Source organism: Gossypium arboreum, chromosome 12 (genome assembly GCF_025698485.1).
Source record: "Gossypium arboreum isolate Shixiya-1 chromosome 12, ASM2569848v2, whole genome shotgun sequence".
In the NCBI taxonomy this organism is placed as follows: domain Eukaryota; kingdom Viridiplantae; phylum Streptophyta; class Magnoliopsida; order Malvales; family Malvaceae; genus Gossypium; species Gossypium arboreum.
Window position 1 is genome coordinate 2451536 of NC_069081.1, and position 19631 is coordinate 2471166.

At 32.7% G+C, this 19631-nt stretch overlaps 2 protein-coding genes across 2 annotated transcripts; one reads left to right on the forward strand and one right to left on the reverse strand.

Moving 5' to 3' along the window:
* Positions 1-10614: 10614 nt before the first annotated feature.
* LOC108478292 (deSI-like protein At4g17486) lies at positions 10615-13943 on the forward strand. Its single transcript, XM_017780735.2, has 4 exons — positions 10615-10910; positions 11524-11769; positions 12356-12643; positions 13026-13943. The coding sequence occupies exons 2-4, from the start codon at positions 11559-11561 to the stop codon at positions 13265-13267; spliced, it is 741 nt and encodes a 246-aa protein (XP_017636224.1). The 5' UTR covers positions 10615-10910; positions 11524-11558; the 3' UTR covers positions 13268-13943.
* A 234-nt stretch (positions 13944-14177) lies between these two features.
* On the reverse strand, positions 14178-17576 carry LOC108478591 (4-hydroxy-3-methylbut-2-enyl diphosphate reductase, chloroplastic-like). Its single transcript, XM_017781054.2, has 9 exons — positions 16994-17576; positions 16679-16875; positions 16361-16540; positions 16133-16264; positions 15791-15896; positions 15598-15692; positions 15238-15423; positions 15049-15135; positions 14178-14541 (listed from the first exon to the last, which is right to left on the reverse strand). Exons 1-9 carry the CDS (start codon positions 17256-17258, stop codon positions 14476-14478), a joined length of 1314 nt encoding a protein of 437 aa, XP_017636543.1. The 5' UTR covers positions 17259-17576; the 3' UTR covers positions 14178-14475.
* Positions 17577-19631: the final 2055 nt, after the last annotated feature.

Here is a 19631-nt window from a genome sequence, read left to right on the forward strand (position 1 = left end):
TTTTCTTTCTCAGCTCTCTCTGGGCAGTCTCTAATAAAATGATCCGGAGAACCACATCGAAAACATTCATTTGCTCTGCACGGACCAAAATGATTTCTACCACACCGCTGGCACTCGGGTTTAACAAATCTTGTATTTCCCACACTAGCCGCAGAAGTAGTCTGAGATTTAGGACCCACATTTCGCTTCTTAAAATTTCCATATGATTGCCCAATGAAACTTGGGAACGAGGATTCATATTTCTTGACTTTCCGGTTTCTTTGTGAGGGTGCATTACTCATTGGTTTTTCTTCCAATTTCGTGTTTGATTCTACCTTTTCTTTTCCTTCATAATTCTTCACCTTGCAAGCTCGATCGACAAGTACCACCATTTCTTTTAGTTCAAGGATCCCAACAAATACCTTAATGTCTTCGTTAAGCCCGTCTTCAAATCGTCGGCACATCTTGGCTTCAGAGGAACATATTCCCAGCATACTTACTTAATCGAACAAACTCTCTTTCATATTCGAGACTGTCATATTACCTTGCTTCACTCAAGAAACTCTTTACATTTCGATCAATAAATCTTTCACTAATATATTTCTTCCAAACTCTTCTTGAAAGAATTCCCAGTTACCCTCTCTTTCGGTACCACCAAATCAAAGTCTTCCACCAATTATAGGCTGAATCTCTCAACAAAGATGTAGCACATTTCAAACATTCTTCGGTGTACAAGATAATTCATCAAATACCGGATAGAATTTTCAAGCGAACTCGCTTTCTCGCATCATCATCAATATTTGCTCTAAATTCTTCAGCCCTTGTTTACGAATTCTATCAACGGGGTTCTGTGAAATTTTATCATATCCACTCCTTGAGGCATTGGAGGCATAGGTTGAGGAATTGAGGGAGGTGGGGAGGTCGTACATTTGGGTTCGTCGAACGAACTCGATGTACCATGCACTCATCATTTGGAGAAAGGCTTCCGATCCCTTTCCTCCTCCCCGACCAACAAGAGGGGTGGGTTTTCGTGGCGCTGCTCCATCAGCCGGAGCTGGCGCATTACTCAGACTTCATCTGCCACAGCTGGATCGAGATCCGTTTACTATATAAAAAAAATTTCATTTAAAAAGGTCAGAAGTCGTCACACTATCACAATTCATACATATGGCATGTATAGCAAAATCCGTACATACAACACGTAGTTCGAGAACCGACTAAACCTGCTCTGATACCACTAAATGTAACGCCCCACACCGAGACCGTCACGGAGTCGAGTATGAGGTGTTACTAAGCTTAGTTTAACATTTTTAGAACTTTGAATTATTTGTTTCTACATTCACAGCTTTTAAGCTACTTGCATCACAGTCACAAGAAAAATCATATCTCGAGTTACAAAACTCAAAATTAAGATCCGTAAATTTTCCTGAATCTAGACTCATAAAACTATCTACTAATTTTTTATAGAATTTTGGTTGGGCCAATTAGTACAGTTTATTAGTTAAAGTTACCCTGTTTCAAGACTCAACTAGTCTGACCTTTGTTTACTACGAACCACATTTCTCTCTGTAAAAAATTCATATGACTATGAGGTTTGTTTATACTAAAACTAGACTAAATAAGGATTCTGAGGATATAAAATACACCACCTAATTATATCTTTACAATTTATGGTGAATTTCTAAAGTAGGAACAGGGATTCAGAAACTGCTATGACTCTGTTTCACTAAAATTAAAATATCTTCTAACATATACTTCCTTTACTTGTTTCATTTGTTTCATGTGAAACTAGACATAATAAGCTTCAATTTGATATGTATTTCATCACCAAATTCAATTTCTATGATTTTAGTAAATTTTCAAACTCGCGTTAGTATTGCTGCGGTATTCTGTTTATGGTAAATTTCATCCTTTTATGAGTTTTTATGCACTAAGTATCTTAATAGTTTTCCTTAACATCAAACATAATCTAAACTAACCATTTTCATAATTTATCATTATCAAGCATTTCCTCAACCATTTCACAACCATACCATAAGATCATTTACACAAAATGGGTATATTGCTATACATGCCATACTTAAATTTACAAGCCATTTACCAAAAATCTTACGGATAGTGTGATGAGCCTTCGACCTATCCCGACTCTGAGTGGCTTGTCCAAAACTACAATGAGTAAGAAGGAGGAGTAAGCATAAATGCTTAGTAAGTTCATATGCAAATAATAAGTAACATAACAAACAGTTATACCACCAACATTAGCATACATCACTAAAACACATATCACATTTTAATCATTCTTCATCATCTTATTACCTTATCGTGGTTGTATCAATACTCAACCCGAGGGTTAAATACATACCTGTCCAAAATATCCATTTCATATCACTTACCAATACGTCTCTTTACATCTCGAAATTTTCCTCCATTTGAGTAGAACTTTACCGTTGAACACATCGAATATAATTCGGATACATGGATAACTTGCACATAAGTGCCACATATTCAATCAAGCAATCATGTAACCCGCCCATAAGCGAACTCGGACTCAACTCAACGAGCTCGGGCGTTCGCATCCATAAGTGAACTCGGACTCAACTCAACGAGTTCGGATGCCTAGTTACATCTCACGAACTCGGACTCAACTCAACGAGTTTGGACATTCGCATCCATAAGTGAACTCGGACTCAACTCAACGAGTTCGGATGCTCAACCATCCTAGTGACATGTCACTTGTATCCTAATCTATTCCTAAGGTTCAAACGGGCTTTTCCTCGAACACTTATCCTTGCCGTCTTCCGTAGAATGCCAAATCAATACTCTAGTAACAATTATATTTAACAAGTAGTTCACATAATTTACATATTATTTGAAATTAACCACAAAGCATACATTTCATAATAAAATTCAGCATAACACATAATTAATATCAATAACTTAAAAATAACAATTATGCTACATTATTTACACATGAACTTACCTTGGTACCAAAATACAAAGATTTTGCAATTTAGTCCACAATCTTTTCTTTTCCTCAATTGAGGTCGATTCCACGTCTTTCTTGATCTAAAATAACACATTTAGCTTATTTAATACTCACATTATCAAATTAATCCTTAACTCAAATTTTGGCAAAATTACAATTTTACCCCTAAACTTTTGCATATTTACATTTTTGCCCCTAGGCTCGGATTAAACTTTATTCCTTATTCTTATGTTTTACAACATGCTGATCACTTTTCTCTTCTATGGCAACATCAAATTCTCACTCTAACATGTACTTGTGACTATTAGGTATTTTTACCGATTAAGCCCTTTTACTCGTTTTTGCTTAAAATCGAGTAGTACAAGTTGTCTAACATAATTTAAAACTTCATATTCTACCATAAAACATCAAAATACACAAATTTCACCTATGGGTATTTTTCCAAATATAAACCCTAGGTTAAATTATTGCTAACATAAGCTTTATCGAGTTAAGGGATCTCAAAAACGTAAATATCATTAAAACGGGCTTGGAATCACTTACTATGGAGCTTGGAAGCTTGAAACAAACCCTAGCTATGGAGAACCCTTGAAATTTCGGCCTAATGAAGAAGATGGACAAAATTGGCTTTTAATTTTGTTTTTAATTCATTTTAATAACTAAATGACCAAAATACCCTTACTACTAAACTTTCCAAAAATTCCTTCCATGTCCTAATTTTGTCCATGAACTTAAAATTGGTAAAATTGCTATTTAAGACCTCCTCATTAATATTCCAAAACAATTTCATACTAAAAACTTCTAGAATGCAAGTTTTGCAACTTATTCGATTTAGTCCCTACTTTCAATTTAAGCACTTTAGGCATAGAATTTCATCACGAAATTTTCACACAATCATGCAATCATATCATAAACATCAAAATCATTGTAAAATAATTATTTCTATCTCGAATTTGTGGTCACGAAACTACTATTCCGATTAAGCCTTAATTTAGGATATTACATATACATCAAATGAATTTTAAGACGACTTTTTTGAATGGTGATCGCGAAGAAGAAGTCTATATAGAACAATTGGAAGGCTTTTTGCTTTCTAAGAATAAACATAAGGTATGTAAGTTGATCAAGTCATTATAAGGTTTAGAACAAGTGCCTAAACAGTGGCAGGAGAAATTTGACTCGGTTATCTTGTCATATGGTTTTTTACATAATGGTGTAGATAAATGTATTTACACTAAATTCACCAATAGGTATGGTGTAATTATTTATCTTTATGTAAATGATTTGTTGATTTTTGGGACGAATATGGAAGGTGATCGTGAGACCAAAAAGTATCTAGCCTCGAATTTTAAGATGAAGGATCTCAACGAGGTATATACAATTCTAGGTATAAAAGTTCAAAAGCATGAAAGGGACTTGTTGGAAAAATGGGTTTGGAAAACGTAGCGGAAAAATAAATTTAGGGAAAAACCAGAGTTTTATTTTTTTTTTTCAAAACAAGATCTTGGTTGCGATATCTAAAGTAATTAACACTTAATTAAAATTATACCTTTTCGATTATTCTAGGATGAGCTCTTTAACCGAGTAGTCTTCTCTACTATTCTCAAGCTCATGTCTACCGAGTGTGGACTCGCTTTGAATTAGAAAATTTTCCACAAAAATTACCAGTGGGGTAATTTTGTAAATTTTCTAAACTTTTGGGTCAAGTTGTAAATCAAAAAAATATATTTAGAAATTTTATGGAATAATCTCTTCAGAGAATTTTCTCTCTACAACTTTCTCTTGAATGCAAGTGTGTGTAAATAATGACACAAGACTCTCTTTATATAGGAGAGTTTAGAGAGTTCAATTATGATTAAATTTAATCACTTTAATATTAAATTTAATCTAATATTTATCTTAATAATTATTATATTAATTTAATATTAAATCTTATTAAAATAATAGAATATTTATTTACAAGATAAACATTAAATTAAATTTAATATTAAGATAATAACTTTAATATTAAATTAATAAATACTATTAAAATAAGTATTAAATTAAATTTAATATTAAACTATTAAAATAATAAATACTATTAAAATAAGTATTAAATTAAATTTAATATTAAACTATTAAAATAATATTAATTTTGAAATAATTAATCTGAAACCAAATTCTCTAGTAGAGCCCCAGTAGGAGTGCACCGACAACCAACTGCCATCGACCACCGGGACGCCATCGTTACAACCACCGGTACCGTCGTGTCTAGTGATGCAAGTGCGACACCCTTACGACACCTCGAGTTGGTTAGGCTATTGCTAGTTCGGTCTAGGTCAATGACGACCTGATCGGTCCGATCTAGCCACCGGTTGGACTATTAGCTCGGTTTCACATACCGAGTGCGATTTGACCAATTTTTGGGTCTTGGTCTCGGTTTTGGGCTCTTTGGCCTAATTTATGATCTTAGGTCCAATTTTCAAGTTCAATTATTCATTGGGTCAATTGTCTGACTTGAAAATTAACTTCTAAAAATATCATATTAATTTTAATCGATTTGATTAATTTAAATTTCCTTGATCAAAAATAATTTTTCCAAAAATCACTTAGATTTTCCAAATTAATTTTTCACAAAAATTCTTTAGTCAAATTCTCTAGTTGAACAATTCTCACGACCACCTAATTTAATTCCACATTGAATAAATTGACTTAATTAAACTATTCTCAAAATCGTAGAATTTTCTTTTAATTCAAATGCAGTCCGATCAAGCTTTTGTTGAGCTAGCGGAGGGACCAATCGGACATATACATTAGGCTCTAATGATTGCAATTATGTCTAGAAGCATTGATCCAATAATTCGCAATTACTTAATTATGGAGTCAGTCTATAAGAAGTATCATGATTGAAAACTCCTTATTATATACTCTTTACGAATGCAATTCATCCAACTATTTTATCCAATGCCCCGTCATGTGTGTGTTACCATCATATGATATCCTTGATTCCTTTGAGTTAAATCTGTTCACTCAATACAATCCTATTTTATCTCATTGTCACCATTGTGTCTTTTTAATAATTATTATTACCACTGTCAATGGATGAATGTGATAAATTGCTCGTTCGAGAAGGAGCAACCCGTAGCCACGTTCCATATTTATCAATCCATACAATGCCAATGAGATAATATAATTAACTCTTTAATTGAACTATGAATTCCACTATTGCTAGTAAAGTCATGCCATACACAAGTCATGTACCCAAAATACTGGCTATAGGCTCAATCATCTTTAGAGCATAAGCATCCACTTATAGCAAATCACATGAGTTGCATACATATGGTCATTGACTAACTTAGGATTTAGGTAAATCACACCATGAACGTCACAAGTGAATTAGTTCAAAAACGGAGTCAAAATTAATTCATCTTTGGTCTAGTCTAATGTATCATTCTACCAATGAATACATCTATGTCTCTACTCATGGAGTCAACTGCTCCGATAGCCAAGAGTAGTCATTTTCTCAATTGAAATTGTAGATGACATAATAATCCTTCTCAGTATTTGAATCAAATGCTCACTTTGATTCTTTTACAGGATTATGGACTCATTTAGATTATCTACTGAAGTAAGTTATCTTTCTCACAATGTAAATGTTCTTTACAATGCTATTTATCTTCGGTTTGAACTTTAGACAAATAATGAGCTAATATTTGCCTGTTACAATTTTGCTATGCATGAAAAATATAAAAGACATAAATACAAAAGACATAATAGTGAAATGTGAAATTAACTTTATTTATTTATTCATCGTTCAAATAAATAGAAAATAGTTACATCTTTACTACAATATGGGCATATTTCCCAACAAGGCTTTGCACTAAGCCAGTCTCACTACATTGAGAAAGTATTGGAAAAGTTTAAACACTTGAATATCAAGAATTTGAACACTCCATACAATTCAAACTTCAAGTTAAGTGAGAATAATGGCAGGGCTATAGTGCAACTTGAGTATGCAAGCGCAATTGGAAGTCGATTGTATGTAATACATTGCACTAGACTCGATATTGCATTTGCTAAGTGCAAATTGTTGAGATTTACAAATTATCTTAGTGTCGATCATTGGAAATGAATTTGTAGGATTTTTGGCTATCTTAAGAAAACAAAAAATTCGAGATTATTCTATAATGATTATCTCACAGTACTAGAAGGTTACTCGGATGCAAGTTGAATTACAAGTCTAAGTGACAATAAGCCCACATCAAGATGATTTTTTACGATCAAAGGTGGAGCCATTAGTTGGGGCTCTAAGAAACAAACTTGTATCTCACATTCAACTATGGAGGCTGAATTTATAGCTTGGCAGCTACTTGCAAGGAAGTGGAATGACTAAAAGATCTTTTGCTAGATATAAAATTGTGGCCACAAAGTAGGCTTGCCATTTCCATATATTATGATAGTGAATCCACCATGTCTCAAGTGTACAATAAGGTGTACAATGGAAATTCTAGACATATAAGTTTGAGACATAAGTATGTGAGACAATTGATTAGAGACGATGTGATAATTGTTACTTATGTTAAGTCAATTGACAATTTAGCGGATCCATTGACTAAAGGTTTGTCAAGGGATTTGGTTAAGAGTACCACCACTAAGATGAGATCAAAATCATTCTAATCGCGTCATTGATAATGGAAACCTTACCTTATTCTAGCCAAAAGTTAGTTTCGAGGTTCAAAGGATTTAGTGTTTATGCTTTAGGAGGATTGGTTTTACTCTTAATGGATGGACATTAATTGCCATGAAATCCACCTATATGGACATAAAGTGGTGTCATTTCAACGAGATTTTATTTATGGTTTTCTCTCGTACATGTTCATGAAACGGAATGAGCACATGGCCATAATGGTGCTAAAGCAAATAAACTCTTACTCTAATATGTTATGGCTATGTGAAATTTTTCCAGTATTAACTTTAAGTGTGATGGTTCAAGCGACTAGCCACCATTCACTTTGTTAATACTTTAAGAGTTTGCATTAAAGGAATGTTTAATCTGTGAACACCCTTCTTTATGCATAATCGTTGTGTACTTATTTTCTGGAATTAGTCATCTAGTGGGGGATTGTTGGAAATTGTAGATTGCAAATTAATTATTCATGAGCACTATTAAAATTAAAAAGTGATAATTTATCATCCAGTGGATACATTTCCATGGGAAATGTTTCTTCTAAGAAGTATGTCCAACATGAAGGGTTGTGACTCTTCAAAATAGTATCCATTGAGTGCATATAAATAGAGAGACCATGATGGTCACAATGTACATTACAGTCAATTCAATTTCAGAAATTAGAGTAAGAGTTAGAGAATTCATCGATTGTGCTAACCAAAAGAAATTCAAAAGCTTCATTGTATCCCGGGAGGACGACCTTTGTCTTAACCCTCTAACAACTTTGTGCGGGGCAAATAGTTCTCTTTGGAAAGCGTTACCCACACCTCAAAGTCTACTGTTTAATTCCATATAGTCTCCAAATATATCATCTCCATTTGATATCTCCAACATTTAGATCATCACTGCTTTGGGTATTGTTTAAGCATTAATCTGCAACTTAAATATTTATATTTTGTTGGCATGACTATATCTTGTTTTCCCAATCTATTACTAAGCTGATATTTTTTTAGATTTACCTATTATAAAATTTGAAGGGCACATATACTGATCTTTGTTGTTGCAAGGAATTGGATTGCTTTTGTTACCAAGGTATTGTTTGTTTTGGAGACCTAAAGTTTATTTCTCATGATCTTACATTTTTTTTGAAATGCATCCGAATAAGGAAGGGCGAGCTTTGTTTTCCGAAACCATAATCCAATCCTTGACTAGATAACATGTGATCATTTTTTACCTCAATTATCATGAATTCACGTGTTTCCAGTTTTGTTTCAAAATTTGTTCAACCATAGTGGAGTGCCCTTCTTTTGGTTGATAGAAGAATTATTAATATTTCTACATTGACCAGTGCATGTTATTAAAATGCTTTGCTTGTGAGTCATCAACTTTCGTTTTTCAGTTTCTAATTCGTCTTTAAAGATATTCTTCCACACATCGTAGCAATTGCAGATATCGAACTTCCAACTCCTCGTAATCAAGAATTACAACATGATATAGGATTGGATAAATCTTCGACATTTCATTTGAGCTAAACCAAAATAATGAATAGGCGGTTCATGGGTATGGTTGGATGGCTTCGGTTCAGTTCATGAGGCTTGTTCAATGGGGGAGTTGGATGGATTTAGTTCATTAGTTTGAATTGGGTTGATGGTTTTAGTTTTGATGTAAGGAATTTAGAACATGATTACTGGATCTCTTCTCAAATCTCTCAATTAATAATTAAACTATTAGAATCACGATTATCCAGATTAAAGTTGGCATATAAAGTAGAGGATTATTCTTTTGTTACAATTTGTATATTTTTTATATGAAAGCTACTATATAGATTGTATATTGAGATGGATAGATGAATTTGCTTGGAATTCAATATGGAATCTACATTATCGTATTTAGGATATAAATATGTGTTTAAAAAAATAAATAATAAATAATAATAATATTTGAAATTAATAATAATAATAATATCAGTAACATATATGCAATATGTACGTAAAATAAAAATATAATTTAAATTACAAATAAAAAGAAATTAAGAAAGTTAAATATAATATTATATTAAAAATATTAAATGTATTCCGATTGTTTATTACAATATCGTAATCGGTTTGAATTGATGTCGAATAGACTAATAACACTAAATCAACTATATTATAAATATATATATATAAATAATATGGGTGAAAAAATAATTTTAAAATAAATATTATGATATACAAATTTTACATTGATTTTATTAGGAAAAGTGAAAAGAGAAAAGTATTCTTACGAGAATACGGCTCATTTCAAATACACAAGGATGGTATAGTAATTTCCCATACAAAATGGTAAATAGAATTTTAATTTTTTTGTAAATTCAAATCTAGTACAGTATACGTTTGCCATCTACCTTACTTAATTTTACCATAAAATATATCTTTTTCTGTGTCTGACGAAATTGAAAAAAGCATCTAGCAAGGGAAAACTAAAATATTCTAGCAATTAGAGGTTTTTTAGGTTAATTTCTGCAATTAATCCCTATATTTTGTGAGAGGTGTGGATTTAATTCCTATATTTTAATTTGATTAATTTTAGTATTTATATTTTTGAATTGAAACTTTTAATCTTTACATTTTTAAATTTTGAAAATTTGATCTTGACTTAAATAATGACAATTAAACTCGCTTTGGTTAAATCTAATTATTAGTCATTTATTATGTGTACAACTGTAGGTTTAATCTATCTTTTCAATTGGATCATTGTAAGTCTCTATACTTTTTAGATTTTGAAATTTTAATTTTATGGAAATTACAATCATTAATCCATTAACCAAATTTCTAATGATAATATATTTGTCGATTAAATTTTAAAAATAGCTAAACTTAATAAATTTAACTGTTATCGTTTGAAAATAAATAAAATTTTAAAATTTAAAAATACAAAAATTACAAATGACCAAATTAAAGTGCATGGATTAAATCCACATCTTCGTAAATTTAACTTTTTTTATTATGGCAGCAAAACAATACTTTACTAGAAATTTAATTTTATACGTGTTTCTCTTAATTTATAGATTTTCAGCTTTCAAAGAAATGTAAAGGACAAATAGTTTCTGTAAACTGCAACTCCAGCTTTGGTTTTTGTCAGAAGAAACAAAAGAAACAGCAGAGCCAAATGTGTGGGTTTCAGCCTTTCAGTTCGCAGCACACCCCCTCGTCTCTTTACTCTGACTCCTCACGATACCTTTTCCCTGCATTTTGGCCAACCTTTCCTTGTGGTGTTCTCAATCATGGATCTCTTCTCTTGACACTTCTCTCCACTGAGGCCTGTTTCTTTCTTTCATGCTTCTTTTTCTCCATTTTTCCTTTCTATCATTGTGTGTACAATGTGTGCTTGATTTGGAGGTTTTCTAACATGGGTTTGGCTCCTTTTATAGTTGGTTGATTTGTTTTTGCATCTTTAGTTGCAACAAATAGCTGCACTGCTCCTCCATGTTCTTTTAGTTGACTTTCATTGTTTAGAGTTAAGATTGCAAAGTACCATTACTTGGTTTCTCTTTAAACTCCATCTTTTGGGGTCTTTCGATCTGCCTCTTTGAAAGAATTTTTTCCCCTTTATATTGCTTTAAGTCTATATGGAGACTTGCATTTCCTTGGTAATGGTGCCTGCATTATATTAGTCCAAAATAAGAAAAGTTCCAAATACAGTAATGCTTGAAATCTTGAATCTAATGGTAATTTATTATGAGATCTGGGGTGTACTTATATATTCATTTAGACTAATTGTGGTATTTTCATTCAACTGAGTATTTTAGCATTGAGGACTAAGAGATGACTTCCATTGGGATCATAAAGCTGTTAGATTGTCAGCTGAATTAAAACCCTTCGCATATTTGTATTTCTCCATACATAATATAGGTGTCATTGTATATCTGCAGGTTGGAGCTAAGTATTGATTTGTTCTTCAGTATCAATGAAATTGCAACCAAAACATGGTTGGCACACTATTATGCCTCTTCGACGCCGAGGCAATTCCGGTACTCAATTTTGTATGTTTCCGAAAGCAAAGTCGGCAGGCTGTAGTCCTGGCAATGCTCCTGTCTACCTTAATGTGTATGACTTAACAAATGTCAATGGTTATGTCTATTGGGCAGGTCTTGGTATCTTTCACACTGGGGTTGAAGGTTAGCTTTGTTTCTTTGTTCATCAGTTTTCTTGGTTATTTATTTGGCTTGAAACTGTTATAATGGTATCTAAAAGTCTTCGAATGCAAAAGATGTCAGTCATTATCTTTCTTTTAATTTGCAAAAGCGCAAGACCGTAATGCAACTCAAGTAACTAGTTATTGCTTTTGCTACTATGCGATAGCATTGGCACCGGGGAAGCATAAGGTTGTTGTCTATTGTTAGGCCGGGAAGGAGGGACCAAACAGTGAATTGGTGCAGATTTATTATATCAGAAACTTAGCATTTGCCCTCTAATTGTTCACCGATAAATGCTCTGCTGGGTCCTTAATAATTTCTGATGTCTGAACTCATCTTCTTTAGACTAACTATGATATGACAAGTAAAAACCTTCATTTTCTCCTTGCTTCATAAATTCCTAGATGTATTCTCAAGGTTTCTTTGGTTATCTATAAACAAGCACGGAAGTGTATCTGATGGCTGTCATGAGACATGAAATTGAATAAACTTTTTTTTTCTCATAAAACAAGAAATTACATAGTTTTGCATTATTTTATAGTATTCTCATGAGTTTGCATGCTTACAGTTCAAGGTGTAGAGTATGCCTTTGGAGCTCATGACTACCCAACTAGTGGTGTATTTGAGGTTGAACCTCGACAGTGCCCCGGCTTCAAGTTTAGGAAATCAATTTTCATGGGAACAACATGCTTGGATCCTGTCCAGCTGAGAGAATTTGTGGAACACCAATCTGCAAGTTACAATGGTGACTCGTATAACTTGATTTATAAGAACTGCAACCATTTCTGTGAAGATATATGTTACAAGCTGACAGGGAACCATATACCAAAGTGGGTGAATCGACTTGCAAGAATCGGTACTATAACACATTGAGCCTAAAATTCTTTGGGGTCAACAGCATATCTTTGCTTGAATGCTTTAGTATATATGTTGGTCTTGATGGAGCCTTAATGAACTATTCTAACCCGAATTTTTAATTTAACACTTTAGGCAACCCTCTATTTGCTTTTTGCCATTGAGAGATGCTTATCACATGTTACTTCCTACTTTTCTAGAGCACGAGGTGTTTAGTAGGCTTATGATATACACCTTATGCTGAAGCTATATTATTATTGTTGATAGAGATGATTTACCAATATAGGTTATAACCGAAGCAGAATCAATGGCTACAGTAACCTGTCTTGTTTAGGCCATTAGAAGTCGGTCTTCACCTTGTCATTTTTGGATCCTCCTTGTAGGTTCATTGTGCAACTGCATTCTTCCTGAGGCTCTTAAAGCGTCTGCAGTGCGCCACGACCCCAACTTCCGACCTGACAGTGAAAAGAAGAGGCTAAGAAGTGCTTTCAGTTGCTTATCCTCAATCTCAATGCCTCAAAAGGAAGTGTCAATGTCTTCCCTCTTTTTGCACTCTCATTATAAAGGCTGTCTACCGCCATGGGAGTTAAAGAGATCAAAAAGTAGCTCATTGAAACAACAGTGAGTAACGCTATTATTGAAGCACTGGTGTCACTTGAAGGGGCAAAATCTGTACAAGTTTTTTCTTTTTGAATGTCAGCAATGGAGTTTTTCTTTTTATATTTTAATGACTCTGTTCTACTAACCGCAGCTTGGGAAGTTGATTGGTTGTTGATGTTAATGTAATACTGTCTGATTGATTCCGGTGTTCCGTATTTTCCCTTGCTTTTAGGTGTTTTTACAGTTTCATCATTCATTGTGTTTTACAAAACCTGAAATTAAAAAACATATATATATTCTTATAATTAGATTTAAATAAGATATTAGTTTTATTATTAATATGGGCTGTACCAGCTTTGTCCTGGCTCCAGCCATCTCAAGCTTATAAGACTGGACACGTAGCCTGATGCAAAGAGTGGTCTATTAAATATCCAGCCCAATAGATTGTGTAGGTAGCTCGGGTCTTGAGCAAATCTATGTCTCATGCGTCTTAAGTGTAGGTCCTTGTGACGATGGAAGAAAATTTATTGGGCTTTCTTTTCTTTCTTTCTTTTTATTTTTTATTTTATCATCATGATTTTGTATAGATTGATTTGCAAAACTATTTATTTGCTAGTTACCGACTATGAGATTGTAACGGAGAACTGGGAAACAGATAAACGCAGGGGACGAGCATCTTCCACTTTGTTTTCCGCACGAAAGGATCATGTTTTGGGGGATAAAACTGTAGTATTAAAGAACATAAACATAATATAAGGCTTTAAACACGATTATGACAAAAAATACTATCACACTTACGCGTTATCAATTTTACTAGAGGCTAAATCAAACATGCATTATTTGTTACCTCTTAAAAATGTCAGATTATAGACTAATCTAAGGTTGCTTCACATTAACACGGATAAAGTTTTTTTAAAGAAAAAAAAAACGCTAACTTCTTTAGTATTCAAATCAAACAGGACGGCTGATTTAACTAGGACGTTGAACTAAAGGCAATGTCTTTAAAACACATGAAAACTAATCCGGTTCACTACTCTTCACCCTGGTCTAGATCTGTGTACTTTGAAATGGGTACTCAAAGTTTACATATATCATAAATAAATAAAAATATATATAGTAACATACAGCATTACAGTTCAAGGGTACATGCTATTGCGCTGTTTTAATTATATTGACAAGATTGTGCTTACCAAACAAGCATCAAAAGGCTGATGCACCTCTGTAAACCTATATTTATGCTACCTGCAACAATTCTTCGCGTTTTATATCAAACACCTTGATGAGGGCTTCCTCGACAACCTGGTTAATACAATTAAGCACAAAAAGGTTAGTTATATAATGTACGAACCAAATTGTGTTATAAAAAAGAATCATGATATCAGCTCATACAACATGTACGGTATGATCATTGCCTGCATTAGCTACAATCCAATAAAGTTGCAAGCTGTGAAGTTCATACTATAAACAAGTGATCTCGAGTCTTTGCAGGAATAAAACATTTAGGCTTTATTAGTAGTCATTAGAGTGAATAGATGTCTTTTCTTCCCATCCATATGCTAGGTAGGTAATATATCTTTTTTATTCAAAATGTTGTTGTCGTTGTTTTTTCCTGATAAGGATAAAAAATAATCATATTTCCTATTTTCTTCCTCCTTACTTTCTCTCCTACAGAACACTTTTGAAAATGTTTTCTCTCACTCTTAAACACACCCCCTTCCAACCTCACTTTTCTACCCTACAAAGCAAGGAGTACAACAAGGACATACAATTCATGCAAATTATAAGTAAACCAAACTGTACAGTTACCTTATCTGGTGTGGAGGCAGCAGATGTAACACCAATTGTGATGGGACCCTCTGGTAGCCAGTTTTCTGTCTCAACCAGCTCCCCATGCTGCCACAACCCAGCAGAAGCATAGTCAGAATAAAAATTGCAATTTTTTGACTGGCATAATTAGAGTTGTTAAGAATTGGATTAGTTTGGATTCAGACTTACTTTCAATTTGTGAGCTATTCTGTTTCCTGGACCTATTCTCTGCTCACTGTCAATCCAATTTGAGGGGATCCCATGGTCCTCTGAAATTTCTTGAAGATGTGAGGTGTTGCTTGAGTTCCACCCACCGACTACTAACATAAGATCCAGGTCTTCCTCCACCGACTTATACATAGCATCTTGTCGTTCCTTTGAAAAAGATGAAAAATCAAGTTTAATTTAATGACTAACAGAAAAATTGGTATATAATCAGTTGAGAGGAAAGAATACGTGAAGAAACAGTATATGCTGTAAAGTCCTCCATAAGAAAATAGATTCAAAAATTTATAAAGGAAACCAAACTATCACAAATGCTTGACTTACTTGTGTTGCATCACAAATTGTGTTAAAGCTTATAAAGTGATCATTGACATTTTCCACTCCATATTTTTGCATCATTGTCCTCTCTACTAATTTTCCTGTTAAACCAAAAACGTAACATGTGGCTCAACTCTCAAATAGCAATTCCTTGCAAAAACAAAAGGTGTTTTGTGATAGGTGCACGAGTGCCACTAACCAATTTCCTCTGTCTCTCCCTTCAGCATTGTTGTTTGATTCGCAATGCCAACTTTTACCAGGTCACGATCTGGATCAAATCCCTTTGAAGTGGCATATTTAAATTTCTGCAAAAGAGCTGATAATCGTCTGAACATTTTCACAATGGCAGGTTCATCTTACATATGAAGAAACTAAAAAACAAAGTAAATGCCTCTTTGGTTGAGCTAGATCCATCGAGTTCACCTCCAAGAATGTAATCACAAACATACATTGCCTCCACAAATCAAACAACATGGAGAAACAATTTTTACAAACAATTATAAGAACACAAGAACAGAATACTAGCCACTTTATGACATACCTCAGTCATATTCTTCACAATGATATATACTCCAGCAAAAGATGCAGTCGCGATTGTCTCCTCGTGAGCATATTTACCATGAATAATTGATGTGTAGTCCCCTTTCTTGTGCTTTTCCACAGTGTTCCATACCTTCAAAAGAAATAAGAACTCGTGATTTCAATGGTCAAAAGTTGATAACAGAAACAAAAATTGCTAAAACAGCAAACCAGTTACAGCAGAAGGTACCTTAGCTACCCAAGGACAAGTTGTATCAACAATTTGCACATTTTTCTCATTCAAGGTCAACATCTCGTCAACTGCAGCTCCAAACGCAGGGAAAACCACAACATTACCCTTGTTCACTACATCAAACTGTTTTTTCCCTTCTTCAATTGGAATAACTTCAACTTCCATCTCCTCTAATCGCTGCATTTAAAAAAACTATATTTATGTAAAGAAACTAATAAACCCAGTAATTCATTAATTTCAAAGAAATTTTGTATCATTTTATAGTATAATCTGAGTAAAATAATACTTGTAGTGGAGAAAAGAGCAAGTATAGACCTTATTAACAGTTGGATTGTGGATAATTTCATTCGTAAGCCAAATTTTCTCATCGGGAAACTGTTTTCTGGCTTCATAAGCGATTTGGACAGCTCTCTCAACTCCCCAGCAAAAACCATACGCTTCAGCCAATTTTACCCTAACATTTCCCCATGTATACTCGTTTCCATTTTCCTTCAACTTTTTTATGATATCACCTGAAATTTTTTTATCCAAAAAATATCAACTTTCTGCCAAAATTCAAATGAAATCCTTTCTATATGTTAAATAAATAAGCGGATTTTCCCCCTTTTTTCTATTTGGAGATTAACTTACTAGTGTACTCCCGATTCATAAGCTCGAGTGTTTCCTCCTTGTGACCGAACCCCTTCCGGTTATAATTCTTGCTCCTCGTCAAGTCACGTCGAAAAGTCTTGGCATCGAAGTTATCGAGATCCACAGCTACGGAAGAGGAAGAAGCGACATCACCGGAGCATCTGACGCTGAGAGGCTTCCGGAAACTTAGAGCTCCGGATTTTCCGCCGAAATTATCGGAAGCGGCGCGGATGCAGAAGCGGTTTACTTGCAGAGAAGTGGCCATTAGACAGAGAAAGAGAGAGAAGATGGGGGAAATCCGGCACAGGGTAGCGCAGGGAATGTTCCAAATTCAGTGTGATTAGGGCAGGGGGTGCGTGCGCATTTTTATCTTTGCACAAGTATGGTGCAACTTCCATGGATTTTGTTTGGTAGTTAATTAGTTATTTCTTTGTCGTTTTGTTTACGAGGATCGTTGGTTTTTGGTTCTCTTTATCGAGTCGACGTTGACGTAATGGCCGTCAACGGTCTTTACTTTTTAGTTCTTACCATAATCGCGATTCACGTTGGAAACGCATTTCCATACAAAGGTGTGTTTGTTTACCTTAAAAAACTTTTACGAAAAACATTTTTATTGTTTTCCCAGAAAAAGAGGTTTTTTTAGGAAAACATCTTATCCTTTTTTTTAGATAAGATACTTTTCGATTTTTTTCTCTTCACATCCCAGTAAATTTCTCCTTCCCTTTTCCCCTTCTCCCTTCTTTGCCATCCCGATCTAGTGCTTGTTGCCAGCCAACAGCGCTTCGCAGCACTAGTCAGTGGCTTTCATCTTTTCTTTCTTCATGATATTTAGATTTTGCAAAAATATATAAACAAAGTAATAAACCTTGAAAGACACCCGAGCTGTAGGTAGGTGGGTATAAAACACAAAAATCAAAGATTAATCTTAAAATTTTTAATTTCATCATTCATCTAATTTAAAATTTATTTTAAAATTATAATTTATTTTATTTTTAAAATGTTAAAATAATAAAACCTATTGTATTTTTATAAAAAATGAGAGAAATATCATTAAATCAAAGAAAAAAATCGGAGAATATAAACTAAGACTTCTAAAATTTAAGTTAACAAATTCATTCCATACACTCAAACTTAACCTTCAACTCTCTTTGCTGAAATAAGCTCAAAATCATTACAAATCAGTTCAAACAAGGAAAAAAGTGGGAATAAAATCTTATTTTGTGTGATTTGCATATAATAAAATTAGTTGTTGAGATCGACTCGATAAAACAATAAGAAAAAAAATAACAGAATAAATTGATAAATTAAACACACAAATTTAACGTGAAAAAATCCCTCCAAAGAGGATAAAAAATCATATTCGAAAATAAAAATTACTAAATAAGTCAAATAATAATAAAATAATATAGACTAATCAAAATTTAATTTAATTGAAACAAATAAATAGAGTTTTATTAAAAGATTATTTCTTAAATTTAACTAAAATAGAAGTAGAAAAAGTGAACTACCTTATTAATATAGACATGTCAAATAAAAGAACAAATATTGAAACGTAGAAACATGGCCAGAATGATTTAACGAAGCATTATTATAAGGTTAATATAATTAAAACCTTAATGTTATAAAATTAAGCTTATGAAGTTTTAGTTTATTGTAATATTTTTAGTTAGGTTATTTGATTAATAAAATTTGTTAGTTTCTTGAATAATTAGTCACTTAATTAAGTTGGTGTCGTGAGTCGATCGATTAACTCGGTTAGTGAAATTACTAAAATATCATTTTGTATTAATAAAATATAATATTTTGATTTTTATATATTTTAATTTTACTCCTAATTTAATTTTTTAATTTTAATATCAAACATATTTCATGTGTTATTTTAATTAGTTTCAAATATTACATTTTATTATTTATTACAAGGTTACTTTTAATTATATATCTAGGTTCTAACTATATGGTTTCCATACACATATTTGTGTGATAAAATTACTAGTATTAAATAATGAATATACGAAGCAATTCATTCGTTCATTTAAGTAATTAGTTTCTAATATTATATGTGCAATTACGCATTTAATTTTTAAATAATATATTTTAATTATTGTTACCTATATAATGATAAATATATATATAGTTTATTTTCTTTTAGTTTTAAATAATCGTCAAATTTCTTTTCAAAACAAACACATGAAATATTTTTCACCACCGAGCAAATAATAGATGGATAAAAAAATAATTTTAAGAGTACTTGCTTCACATAATATAAACTTATAGAAAAGTTAAAAAGAAAAAATTAACGTCAGCTAATTGAGTGATAGTTCGATTGGTACGGCATTGTTGTCAGTGCAGGAGGACGTGAGTTTAAATGTACTAAAGTACATTATCCTCCTATTTAAGAGTAAATGTAATAACAACTTATAATTATATTAATGTTAAAAAAAATAATGTCATTATAAGTCGAATTCTTTATGCAAGTACAACAAAATAAGTCATCAAGTGCTGCTCACAATAAAATTTATAATATTCTTTAATTTAAAATGTGGATTTTATAAACATACAATTATTGTTCGATTTTCCGATACGTAAAGTAGTTAATATTATTATTATTTCATGGATTGCTTCCGGTAAACATAAATTA

Excerpts from the sequence above, each read along its gene's own strand:
- LOC108478292 (XM_017780735.2), top strand. The coding sequence starts at position 11,559 with ATGAAATTGCAACCAAAACATGGTTGGCACACTATTATGCCTCTTCGA. Across the intron at positions 11,770-12,355 it reads CTTTCACACTGGGGTTGAAG|TTCAAGGTGTAGAGTATGCC; the intron begins GTTAGCTTTGTT and ends GCATGCTTACAG. Across the intron at positions 12,644-13,025 it reads GAATCGACTTGCAAGAATCG|GTTCATTGTGCAACTGCATT; the intron begins GTACTATAACAC and ends TCCTCCTTGTAG.
- LOC108478591 (XM_017781054.2), bottom strand. The coding sequence starts at position 17,258 with ATGGCCACTTCTCTGCAAGTAAACCGCTTCTGCATCCGCGCCGCTTCC. Across the intron at positions 15,897-16,132 it reads TTGTGAAGAATATGACTGAG|AAATTTAAATATGCCACTTC; the intron begins GTATGTCATAAA and ends GCTCTTTTGCAG. Across the intron at positions 15,136-15,237 it reads GAATAGCTCACAAATTGAAA|CATGGGGAGCTGGTTGAGAC; the intron begins GTAAGTCTGAAT and ends GGGTTGTGGCAG.